Genomic DNA, 14045 nt, shown 5'->3' with positions numbered 1-14045 from the left:
TAGGAAATTAGGTTAAGGGATAGGTCAGTAGAGATGCAGTGGCAGACATTTAATGAGATATTTCATAACACTCGGCAAAGATACCAGTGAGAAAGAAAGACTCTAGGTGAAGGACGTACCATCCATGGCTAACTAAGGAAGTTAAAGACAGTATCAAATTGAAAGAAAAAGCATACAATTCCGTAAAGATTAGTGACAGGTCAAAAGATTGGACAGAATATAAAAACAGCAAAGAATGACTAAAAGAATAATAAGGAGGGAGAAATTAGAGTACGAGAGAAAGCTAGCTAGAAATATAAAAACAGATAGTAAAAGTTTCTACAGGTATTTAAAAAGGAAAAGAGTAAGTAAAGTGAGCGTTGGTCCCCTAGAGAGAGTCTGGGGAATTAATAATGGAGAATAAGGAAATGGCGGATGAATTGAACAGATATTTTACGTCCATCTTCACTGTAGAGGATACAAATAACATCAGAAATAATTGTGAATCAAGAGGTAAAAGGGAGGGAGGAACTTAAAACATTTACAATCACCAGGGAAAGGGTTCCGAAAAAAATATTAGAACTAAAAGCTGACAAGTCCTCAGGTTCTGATGGACTTCATCCTAGGGTCTTAAAAGAAGTGGCTGCAGAGATGCATTGGTATTAATTTTCAAAAATTCCCTAGATTCTGGAAAGGTCCCATCAGATTGGAAAATAGCAAATATAACTCCTTTATTCAAGAAAGGAGGGAGACAGAAAGCAGGAAACCACAGGCCAGTTTGCTTAACATCTGTCATAGGGAAAATGCTAGAAACTATTATTAAGGCGTTTTTTTTTTTATTCGTTCACGGAATATGGGCATCGCTGGCAAGGCCAGCATTTATTGCCCATCCCTAATTGCCCCCGTGTGGTGACGGTTCTCCCACAGTGCTGTTAGGAAGGGAGTTCCAGGATTTTGACCCAGCGACAATGAAGGAACGGCGATATATTTCCAAGTCGGGATGGTGTGTGACTTGGAGGGGAATGTGCAGGTGGTGTTGTTCCCATGTGCCTGCTGCTCTTGTCCTTCTAGGTGGTAGAGGTCGCGGGTTTGGGAGGTGCTGTCGAAGAAGCCTTGGCGAGTTGCTGCAGTGCAAGGAGGTTATAGCAGGGCACTTAAAAAATCTCAATGCAATCAGGCAGAGTCAAGATGGCTTTGTGAAAGGGAAATCGTGTTTGACTAATTTTTTAAAGTTCTTTGAGGAAGTAACAAGCAATGTGGTTAAAGGGGACCCTGTGGATGTGGTGTACTTGGATTTCCAGAAGGTTTTTGACAAGGTGCCACATCAAAGGCTACTACCCAAAATAAAAGCTCATGGTATAGGGGGTAACATATTAGCATGGATAAAGGATTGGTTAGCTAACAGGAAACAGAGAGTAGGCATAAATTGATCATTTTCAGGTTGGGAAGATGTAATGAGTGGAGTGCTACAGGATTCAGTGCTTGGGCCTCAACTATTTACAATCTATATCAACGACTTGGATGAAGGGACCAAACGTATGGTTGCTAAATTTGCTGATGATACGAAGGTAGGTAGGAAAGTAAGTTGTGAATAGGACATAAGGGGCCAGATTTTAGCACCCGCTACCGGGTGCGTTCTTGGCGGGGGGGCCCCGAAAATCCCGAAATCCAGGTGCAGGACCGGATCGCGCCTCGATCCCGCCCACTTCCAGGTTCCCCGATGACGCGCCGGCGTGCGCGCGCAGCCCCCGCTGGTGGGAATCCCGCAAGCAATTAAAGCCAGCGGGATGCCACTTGAGTGTATTTACTTTGCTTGTTCAGGTCATTAACTGACCTGATTAAGGGACTGTGTGTGATTTTGGATAAACATGGGACTGTTTCACACACTGGGGAAACAGTCCCAGTTGAAATGGACGTGTTGCAGCCGTCAGCCTGTGGCAGCTGCAAAGGTCCATTTGACAGGTGGTGGGGGGGGGAGACCCTCACCCATTGCAGGAGGCCGCTCTGTCACTTGGGACAAAGTTTGGCCTCCACCACCCTCCTCCTGACGGTCGAAGTCACCAACCTGCACACTTACCCCGGGGTCCGGAGACATGTGCCTACCTTGCGGACCCCCTCAGATGTACATCTTGCGGATGGGGTCCGCCGTAGCTGCAGTCATGACCTCCTCGGAGGGCGAACAGCATCACCAGCCTCACCATCCACCCCGTCCACCTCTGACACGTGGAGCTCCACAACAGAGTGCTGTGACACATCCACCTGTACAGCAGGAGGGAGGGCTACCGCAGAGAGAGATGCGTCGCAGAGGGCACTACCCTCGCCACACGTTCCACAGACCAAGGCTCAGCCTCCTGGACCTCTCTGAGCAGCAGTGCACACGGAGGCTCAGAGTCAGTCAACATGTAGCCGTGGACATCTGCAGCCTCTTTCATGCCGAGCTGCTCCTGGCTGGCCCGAGCACCATCTTCTTACCTGTCGCTGTCAATGTCACCACTGCCCTCCCGAACTTCTGCTCCACAGCCTTCCAGGCTGCAACCGGGGACATCCCCGATGTCTCTCAGTCGTCTGCGCAGAAGAGCCCTGCAAATACACCTACACCCACTCTGCAGTGACACACTGGGTGGCATCAGTGGTGGGTCCTCATAGGGATACCCAGGAGCGGGCATTATTGCACAAACCGGACAGGATTCGCGAAGACATGGCAGTAGTGGTGCCAATATAATGTGTGATGTGAGTTGTTCTTTAATTCAATAGAAGTAAGAACCATGACGAACCCTCAAACACCCTTGTGCATCCCCTTCATGCTCACGACACGTTTGCCTTACACTGCCTACTGCACATATGTGATGCATGCCCTGTGGCTGCAGCACAGGTGGTGGCAGGTTGAGTGAGGCTGAGTGTGAGAGAGATGCATGAGAGGGTGAGTACAAGATAGAGCCATGAGATTGTATGAGGATTGGGTTGCGTGGTAGTGGCGGGGTGAGTACTCGCGAGGTGAGTAGGTGCAGGTAAGATGAGGATGAGGTTTGAGTGGGTATGAGGGGTGATGTGACAGAGTAGTGTTGGCAGTGCCGAAGGAGATGTGGGGTGGGGGCAGTGTTGTGGCAGACGGAGAGTAGGGGAAAGACTACGTGTTCTCACTGTGGCTGACCTACTGAGGTCATTGGACCGCCTCCTGCACTGTATGCAGGTGGGCGATATGTTGGTGGCGCTGGTGACCTCCTCTGCCACCTTGAGCCAGGCCTTCTTAGTGGCAGAGGCAGGCCGCTTCCTCCCGCCCGCCGGGGGGACGATCTCTGTCCTCCCCCTCCTCCTCACCCCATGTATTGATACCTGGGGTGAGGCATCATTAAACTGGGAGCAGCCTTCCCCCTGGGCTGCTCCATGCTGTCATTTTTGCTGTTTGTGGCAGCATCTGTCAGTGGAGGACTGCCCCTTTAAATAGAGCGCCTCCAGCTGACAGATCTTACTGCACATGCGCAGCCCGCCCGACGCGCAGATCAGCAGCGGGGAACCCGGAGGAGCAGGTAAGTGGATCCAATTAGTGTGTTGCCTGCTACGATCGCGCGGGCAACCCACTAATTTCACCGGGCGCGTTGAAAACGCGCCCGCTGGCCTACCCGCCGGGAACCCGCACCCCTGGTAAAATCGGGCCCAAGGAGTCTGCAAAGGGATATAGATAGGTTAAGTGAGTGGGCAAAAATTTGGCAAATGGAGTATAATGTGGGAAAACGTGAACTTGTCCACTTTGACAGGAGGAATAGAAAAGCAGTATATTATTTAAATGGAGCGAGATTGCAGAACACTGAGGTACAGAGGGATCTGGGTGTCCTTGTACATGAATCACAAAAAGTTAGTATGTAGGTACATCAAGTGATTAGAAACATAGAAACATAGAAAATAGGAGCAAGAGTAGGCCATTCGGCCCTACGGACCTGGTCCGCCATTCATAATGATCATGGCTGATCGTCGATTAGGAAGGCAAATGGAATGTTGTCATTTATTGCAAGGGCAATGGAATATAAAAGTAGAGATGTTTTGCTACAGTTGGACAGTGCAGTTTTGATCTCCTTATTTAAGAAAGGACATAATTACTTTAGAGGCGGTTCAGAGAAGGTTCACTCGACCGATTCCTGGGATGAAGGGGTTATCTTATGAGGAAAGGTTGGAGAGGTTAGACAGACTGGGACTTTTTTCCCTGGAGAGTAGGAGGTTAAGGGGTGATCTTATAGAAGTCTATAAAATAATGAGGGGCATAGATAAGGTCGATAGTCAAAATCTTTTCCCAAAGGTAGGGGAGTCTATAACGAGGGGGCATAGATTTAAGGTGAGAGGGGAGAGATACAAAAGGGTCCAGAGGGGCAATTTTTTCACTCAAAGGGTGGTGAGTGTCTGGAACGAGCTGCCAGAGGCAGTAGTAGAGGCGGGTACAATTTTGTCTTTTAAAAAGCATTTGGACAGTCACATGGGTAAGATGGGTATAGAGGGATATGGGCCAAGTGCAGGCAATTGGGACTAGCTTAGTGGTATAAACTGGGCGACATGGACATGTTGGGCCGAAGGGCCTGTTTCCATGTTGTAACTTCTATGATTCTATGATTCTATGATTCTATGAAGTTGGGCCTGTATACACTGGAGTTTAGAAGAACGAGAGGTGATCTTATTGAAACATATAAAATCCTGAGGGGACTTGAAGGGATAGATGCTGAGAGGATGTTTCCCCTTGTGGGAGAGACTAGAACTAGGGGCCACAGTTTAAAAATAAGGGGTCTCCCATTCAAGACGGTGATGAGGAGAAATTTTTTCTCTGAGGGTCGTGAGTCTGTGGAACTCCCTTCCCCAGAGAGCGGTGGAGGCAGGGTCATTGAATATTTTTAAGACTGAGTTTGATAGACTCCTGATTAACAAGGGAATCAAAGGTTATAGTAGGTATATGGGAAAGTAGGGTTGAGGTCACAATCAGATCGGCCATGGTCTTATCCATTGGAGGAGCAGGCTCGAGGGGCTGAATGGCCTACTCCTGCTCTTAATCCGTATGTTCGTACGTATGTATATGTACGTATATGTGTGTATACAAAAATATATATGTACACAAATACATACATACACGTGTATATGCAAATATATGTGTACACAAATATATGTGTATATGTGTGGATATACAAATAAATATACATGTATATGTATGTGGGTATACAAATATGTGTATATGTATGTGGGTATACAAATATGTATATATATATGTGGATATACATACATATGGGTATACAAATATATGTGTCGATATCTATATGTGTATACAAATATATGTATATATATGGGTACGCACATATATATGCCTACATATGAGGGTATGCAAATACATCTGTATACATATTTGGGTATGTATGTGTGTTTGTGTGTGTATATATATATGTAAATATACACATGTTTGTATGTGTGTATAAATATGTGGGTATATAACTATAAACGTGTATATATATATATATATATATGGGTATATAACTATATATGTATATATATATATATAGGTATATAACTATATATGTGTGTATATATATATTATATATAGTTATATAACTATATGTGGGTATATATATATATGTGGGTATATAACTATACATGTGTGGGTATATAACTATATGTGTGTGTATATATATATATATATACATGGGCAGATAAATATATGGGTATATAGATATATGTGTGCATATGTATGTGGGTATGTAATATATATGTATATATATTTATCTACCCACATATATAATGGTGGCCATGAAACTACTGGATTGTCGTAAAAACCCATCTGGTTCACTAATGTCCTTTAGGGAGGGAAACCTGCCGTCCTTACCCGGTCTGGCCTTTATGTGACTCCAGACCCACAGCAATGTGGTTGATTCTTAATTGCCCTCTGAAATGGCCTAGCAAGCCACTCAGTTGTAAAATCTCGCTTAAAAAAAGACATAATAAAAATAAAACCGGATGGATCACTAGGCACCAGACACGACAAAGGCAAACCAAGCCCAGTTGACCCTGCAAAGTCCTCCTCACGAACATCTGGGGACTTGTGCCAAAATTGTGACAGCTGTCCCACAGTCTAGTCAAGCAACAGCCTGACAGATCATACTCACAGAATCATATCTTTCAGCCAACGTCCCAGACGCTTCCATCACCATCCCTGGGTATGTCCTGTCCCACCGGCAGGACAGACCAACCAGAGGTGGCGGTACAGTGATATACAGTCAGGAGGGAGTGGCCCTGGGAGTCCTCAACATTGACTCCGGACCCCATGAAATATCATGGCATCAGGTCAAACATGGGCAAGGAAACCTCCTGCTGATTACCACTCACCGTCTTCACTCAGCTGATGAATCAGTCCTCCTCTATGTTGGAGGAAGCACTGAGGGTAGCAAGGGCACAGAATGTACTCTGGGTGGGGGACTTCAATGTCCATCACCAGGAGTGGCTCGGTAGCACCACTACTGACCGAGCTGGTCGAGTCCTGAAGGATATAGCTGCCAGACTGGGCCTGCGGCAGGTGGTGAGCGAACCAACACGAGGGAAAAACCTACTTGACCTCGTCCTCACCAATCTACCTGTCGCAGATGCATCCGTCCATGACAGTATTGGTAGGAGTGACCACCGCACAGTCTTCGTGGAGATGAAGTCCCGTCTTCGCACTGAGGACACCATCCAACGTGTTTTGTGGCACTATCACCGTGCTAAATGGGATATATTCAGAACAGATCTAGCAGCTCAAAACTGGGCATCCATGAGGCGCTGAGGGCCATCAGCAGCAGCAGAATTGTATTCCAGCACCATCGGTAACCTCATGGCCCGGCATATTCCTCACTCTACCATTACCAACAAGCCAGGGGATCAACCCTGGTTCAATGAGGAGTGTAGAAGAGCATGCCAGGAGCAGCACCAGGCGTACCTAAAAATGAGGTGCCAACCTGGTGAAGCTACAACTCAGGACTATATGCATGCTAAACAGCAGAAGCAACATGATATAGACACAGCTAAGTGATTCCACAACCAACGGATCAGATCAAAGCTCTGCAGTCCTGCCACATCCAGTAGTGAATGGTGGTGGACAATTAAACAACGAACGGGAGGAGGAGACTCTGTAAACATCCCCATCCTCAATGATGGCGGAGTCCAGCACGTGAGTGCAAAAGACAAGGCTGAAGTGTTTGCAACCATCTTCAGCCAGAAGTGCCAAGTGGATGATCCATCTCGGCCTCCTCCCGATATCCCCACCATCACAGAAGCCAGTCTTCAGCCAATTCGACTCACTCCACGTGATATCAAGAAATGGCTGAGTGCACTGGATACAGCAAAAGCTATGGGCCCCGACACCATCCCAGCTGCAGTGCTGAAGACTTGTGCTCCAGAAGTAGCTGCTCCTCTAGTCAAACTGTTCCAGTACAGCTGCAACACTGGCATCTACCCGACAATGTGGAAAATTGCCCAGGTATGTCCTGTCCACAAAAAGCAGGACAAATCCAATCTGGCCAATTACCGCCCCATCAGCCTACTCTCAATCATCAGCAAAGTGATGGAAGGTGTCGTCGACAGTGCTATCAAGCGGCACTTACTCACCAATAACCTGCTCACCGATGCTCAGTTTGGGTTCCGCCAGGACCACTCGGCTCCAGACCTCATTACAGCCTTGGTCCAAACATGGACAAAAGAGCTGAATTCCAGAGGTGAGGTGAGAGTGACTGCCCTTGACAAAGGCAGCATTTGACCGCGTGTGACACCAAGGAGCCCTCGTAAAATTGAAGTCAATGGGAATCGGGGAAAACTCTCCAGTGGCTGGAGTCATACCTAGCACAAAGGAAGATGGTAGTGGTTGTTGGAGGCCAATCATTTCAGCCCCAGGACTTTGCTGCAGGAGTTCCTCAGGGCAGTGTCCTAGGCCCAACCATCTTCAGCTGCTTCATCAATGACCTTCCCTCCATCATAAGGTCAGAAATGGGAATGTTCGCTGATGATTGCTGTGTTCAGTTCCCTTCGCAACCCCTCAGATAATGAAGCAGTCCGTGCCCGCATGCAACAAGACCTGGACATCATCCAGGCTTGGGCTGATAAGTGGCAAGTAACATTCATGCCAGGCAATGACCATCTCCACCAAGAGAGAGTCTAACCACCTCCCCTTGACATTCAACGGCATTACCATCGCCGAATCCCCCACCATCAACATCCTGGGGGTCACCATTGACCAGAAACTTAACTGGACCAGCCACATAAATACTGTGGGTACAAGAGCAGGTCAGAGGCTGGGTATTCTGCTGCGAGTGACTCACCTCCTGACTCCCCAAAGCCTTTCCACCATCTACAAGACACAAGTCAGGAGTGTGGTGGAATAGTGTCCACTTGCCTGGATGAGTGCAGCTCCAACAACACTCAAGAAGCTCGACACCATCCAGGACAAAGCAGCCCGCTTGATTGGCACCCCATCCACCACCCTAAACATTCACTCCCTTCACCACTGTGGCTGCAGTGTGTACCATCTACAGGATGCACTGCAGCAACTCGCCAAGGCTTCTTTGACAGCACCTTACAAAACCCACGACCTCTACCACCTAGAAGGACAAGGGCAGCAGGCACATGGGAACAACACCTGCACATTCCCCTCCAAGTCACACACCATCCCGACTTGGAAATATATCGCCGTTCCTTCATCGTCGCTGGGTCAAAATCCTGGAACTCCCTTCCTAACAGCACTGTGGGAGAACCTTCACCACGCGGACTGCAGCGGTTCAAGAAGGCGGCTCACCACCACCTTCTCAAGGGCAATTAGGAATGGGCAATAAATGCTGGCCTCGCCAGCGATGCCCACATTCCATGAACGAATAGAAAAAATGTGGGTAGATAAATATATGGGTGTATAGATATGTGTGTATATATGTGGGCATATAGATATGTATATATATGGTATATAAATACACACATACATATATATGTGTATATATATGGGTGTACATATGTATATATATATATATATGGGCATATGTATATATATCAGTATACAAATATATATGTATATGTATGTTTGTATACAAGTATGTGTATACAAATATAGATGTATATAGAAATGTATACATGTGTGTCTGCAAATATGTGTATATGTATGTGGTTATACAACTATATATGTATATATATGCTGGCACACAAATAGATGTACATGTGTGCGGTTCCACAAATATATATGTACACATATGCAGGTATACAAGTATATATGCACACATATGTGGGTATACAAATATATATATGTACACATATGTGGGTATGCAAATATGTATGTATATATGTTTGGGTATGCGTATATATGGGTATACAGATATATGTGTGTGTACAAATGTATTTGTAGATATAGGTGTGTCTATACAAATATATGTGTCGGTACAAATATGTGTTAGAAAACAGAGAATAGGGGTTAAGGGTACACACTCAGACTGACAAAAGGTGGAAAGTGGTGTTCCACAAGGATTGGTGCTGGGAACACTATAGTTCACAATTTACATTAACAATTTGGATTCGGGAATCGGAAGTACAATTTCAAAATTTGCCGATGGCACAGAATTGAGGAGTGTAGCTAATACAAAGGAAGAATGTGTCATCACCAAGGGTGATCAGACAAGGTTTACACTGCCTAGAAAAAGTGATACAAGTACTTAAAAAAATAAACAAAAACCATTACAAAAAAATGGTCTCATGCTTTTTCTTTCCTAGTGCTGAAAATTGTTCTGAGTGGTAGCTTGGAAGTAGGAAAATATACTTATAAGCAATGTGAAAGTAAACTATACTTTCAGTGTAAAAAATTCAATTAAACAAGTAACTTATTTTTTTAACATTGAAAACTACAATTAAAATAGAAGCAATAATAATTCAAATCATCACCAAAAATATAAGTGGAGTGTTCATTCTCAAAAGGAACAGGAACAATGGAAGAAAGTCATTAGTAACATTTGGTTCAAGTCTTATGAATCATTTTTGAACCATAGAATTCAAGTATTTTGAATAGACTGTGCTGTATATCAATTACATCATTTCCATCAGCATGCACATACACATCATTTCAATCACATTACATATTTTTCAAATTTTTTGAAATAAAATCAGCAATATTTAATCATGCTAATATTTATGGTTTTAAAAGTAATTATGCAGGGCCATTAAAGTTTAAAAATTGTAAACAAATGAATCTTGCATGGCAGCTGCATTATTTCTATCGATTGTTGTCTGGATAATAACTGATAGTTTTATTGTTTCCATTGTTAAAGAAAGAACTTACATTTATATAGCACCTTTCACAAGCTTAGGGCATCAAAAGTGCTTCACAGCCAATTAAGTACTTTTTGAAGTGTAGTCACTGGTGTAATGTAGGGAAATAAAAAGGTAGCATACAGTAGAATAATTAGAAGAGTAATAATGCTGAAGTGAATGGAGTGGATGAACATAACCACAGAATTTAGCTTTCAACAAAAATTACATAAGGTAATATCAAAATACAGGGATGTAAGGGGGTGCTGGACCAGAGTGAATATGTTTTGGTACTTAAGCAATGCATTGTTGGAGATAGGGACATCTTGGGTCTCCTTGTAGTAATTAATATATATATGACTCACATTTTCAGGAATAAGGTTAGGGAACCCCATCCTACAACGAGGAAACTTTTAAGACACTGGGCTGGAATTTTCCTCCTGGACAGCATTTCTGCCCACTGCCCAACCTCACTGTAACTACATCGGAAAGGGCCATGTGTGAGAGCCAAATAGGGAGATTGTTAGACATTCAGAAGAGAGGAGAGATTGAAGGAGGGAGAGACTTAGAGAGTGATAGTGAAACTGTTGGAACACAAAATAGGGATACAGACACCACAAAAAGAAAAATGTGTAACAATCATACAGAGAGAATGAAGAGTAGAACACAAACAGGAAGGCATAGAGAGGGACAAAGAATTGGAGAAAGGGAAAGGAACAAAGCAAGATGAAGACACTTTTTTTTGTTTGTGAACAATGTAATTATTCAGATTTATCTTGTGATCATGTAAACTAATGCCTTTTCAACAGGGTTCCCTCTGACATCACAAAGTCTTAAGCTAAACAAGGGCCCTGCATATGAGATGAAGGATTTTGTCCTGGACCTGTTATGTATCTCCCTCTAGCAGGAATGCATCCTCCGATTCTTAACCATGTCACAGATCCCTTTTTCAAATTTTGTGCAGTACACAATGGAGATTGTTATTCCTTAACATTAAATATCTGGCAGAATATGGAACTCAGACACTTCCGTCCAACACAATCTTCCTCATTTGCAAATATTTGCATTGGTCATATAATAAAAGTTAACCGTTGTAATGAAATTGTTTAAAGAATCTAAATTCTGATTAACATAGAAATTCTGGATTTGCCATTCTTTAAACTTCTTTCATATTGGGTCTTTATAGTTGAGCCCGTTGGCTCTTCCAGAACAGAAGACGTTCTCTCCAGTGAGTATTTTTGAAAGCTCTGAGGGCCTTCACTTAAGTACCACAGGAAGCCAGGTCATGGAAGATAGCAAGTACCTTTATGTCCAGCTACTCCCTGCAATGAATGTCAGAGTGGGGTCATTGTGAGAGCTTTCTTCTGTGCATAGCACGTGATATAGTCACTGGCTGGAGAGACCAAAGCCAATCATGAATGATATCTGTCAGTGAGTTCTAGCTAAGGCCCAGATAATACTTTTACAGATTATGTAATATATTAAAGTAGATTATTGGAATGCTTGGAAGTAAAATATTAAACATTTAGTTTACCTTGGGGTCAAAAATCCAGTCTGTTTTTGATGAGATAGGCATATAATGTGGGCATATCTCAATTTGAGGGTTGGATTTTAGGCCCAGACCTACGTCTGCCAGTTTTATGCCCCCTTAATATACAGTAACAGACATTTAAGCTGACTTGTTTTTTCATTCTCAGGGTGTGGGTATCGCTGGCAACCCTAGTTGCCCTGGGAAGATGGTGGTGAGCCTTCTAGTAGTTTGATATAACTGAGTGCTTTCTAGGCCACGTTGAAGGACAGTTAAGAGTGCAACTGAATTTACATATTGGCCAGACCAGGTTTCCTTCCCTAAAGGACATCAGTGAACTAGTTTTTACAACAATCCAACAGCTTTATGGTCATTTTTACTGATACTAGCACTTTTTTTATTTCCAGATTTTTAGAAACTGAATTCAAATTCTCAATCTGCCATGATGGGATTCGAACTTACGTTTTCTGGATTATTAATCCAGACCTCTGGATTACTAGCCTAGTAACATAATCGCTACGCTACTGTACCCCTGAGGAATCTGAGTGGGAAGGGCTGTTTTCTGCACCCACCCTTCACCAAATACAAATGACATAAGGCATCAGGATTCCTGTGATTTCTGCCTCCATTATACATCATTACCATCAGTGTAATTCCCAAGCAGATGAAAGAGGTGTAATCTTGTCAGAAGCAGAAGTGATCCATTTAAAGGTGCTATTGCCTGGACAAGTTTTGTCCATTTCTCGTGCATCCCCACCCTAATCTAGATTTTCCTACCCCTGCCCCTGCAGATAGTGGTGCCGGCTGCTGCTTCACTGTCCCACCGCATGTGAGTGATAGTGGGGTGAGAAGGCCAAGTAACCAGAGGCTGATTTCCCTGCCTTCTGCACCGCTGATCTTAGCTCTCCATTAAACAGAGGACCACTTTCGTCATAAACATTAATGATTCATAAATTATCTGTAGATGTATTAAAACGTTAACACCAGTATTCTTTCAGCAACTAATCTCTGTTTCTTTTTTCTTTCAGAAAGGAACAAAAACTTGATTCAAAAGATGCAATTATTCTGCATCAGTTCTCACGACCTGAGTGTGGGGTGCCTAGTCTGTCTCCTTTTTGCTTGAAGATGGAAACGTATCTTCGAATGGCAGACTTGCCGTACCAGGTTGCTAAAATCTCTGCTACTATGTATTATTACTGGTCGTAGTACATATAATGTTGCCTGCCTGAACTTTTCCAAACCAGCACTGTTAAAGACATTTTATGGCACATTTCAGTAGTCGATCTTTCTCTTGATTGCCCCTAAACCAGCTTAAAGTAGTGGTTGGAAGAGCCACTCAATGCCAGTTTGAACTGACAGTTTGAGTTTTCCAACATAACCCTTGAGCCTAAAATCCCAGAGCCATTTTTGTTGCCTAGCACCCGGCGTTAATTTGTTGTTGGCAGTAACAACTACAACTTTTATATCAGCAAAGCATTTGGCCAAATAAAGTAGTAGCAGAAGTGAGAAACAATCAAGATGCAATTATTAAAAAAATTGCTACGTATTCTTGTTCATTTTTTAAAAAAAGTCTCCATTTTGTTACTGAATTTATTCTGCATCACATTTTAATTTAAAGGAGAGGAAGATCCTAGGCAATGTAATATGAATGTATGAATCTATATTTATAATATATATAAGTAATGTACATTAGGCAGTAGATGTATACCAGGTATTTTGTAATGCCCCAGTTATACTGCACAACATTTTTAGGAGTAGTGTGCCGGGGCAGATCTGTGCACATTTACAGTTAAGTGCATGTGTAAAGCTCTACTCAACAATGATCAAAAATACCCTTCATTGTCTGAAGAAATAAGGCAACATATTTATTTGTTACCTGTCAGAAAATATTACCTTTGCAGCAGCCTCATAGAAATCTGCAATCCTAGATATCCTTCCCTCTTCAGTGGCTCCATTGACCTTTTCATTGAGAAACGAAGGTGAAGGGCCAAGATTTGTAGTGCATGACACTGCCGAGGTTGAAAAGGTTAAAAAGAAGACTAGGCAATTTAGGGAGTAGATGACCTGGGATGGAAAAACAGGAAGATAAGGCATTCCACAGTTTTGCAGTCCTGGCAAAGAATGAATTGGAGTAGGAGACTATATTATATCTTGATTTAAACACCGTTAGATCGCAGTGAGGAAGTAGTGAGTGCAGTATAAGAGAAAACATCCATATCCTAGACCCTGACTCCATCCTCCTCTGTGGCTACTCTCTCAGGTTGGA

At 43.5% G+C, this 14045-nt stretch overlaps 1 protein-coding gene across 1 annotated transcript in view; it reads left to right on the top strand.

Moving 5' to 3' along the window:
* The window catches only part of faxcb (failed axon connections homolog, metaxin like GST domain containing b), a 66774-nt gene that overhangs the window by 2324 nt on the left and 50405 nt on the right, over nt 1-14045 (top strand). The window contains exon 2 of the mRNA XM_067983845.1: nt 12808-12943. Within this exon, the coding sequence (XP_067839946.1) occupies nt 12808-12943 (136 nt within the window). The remainder of the gene's footprint in view (nt 1-12807; nt 12944-14045) is intronic.

Source organism: Heptranchias perlo, chromosome 5, assembly GCF_035084215.1.
Source record: "Heptranchias perlo isolate sHepPer1 chromosome 5, sHepPer1.hap1, whole genome shotgun sequence".
Lineage (NCBI taxonomy): Eukaryota > Metazoa > Chordata > Chondrichthyes > Hexanchiformes > Hexanchidae > Heptranchias > Heptranchias perlo.
This window is presented reverse-complemented; position numbering and strand designations above follow the sequence as displayed.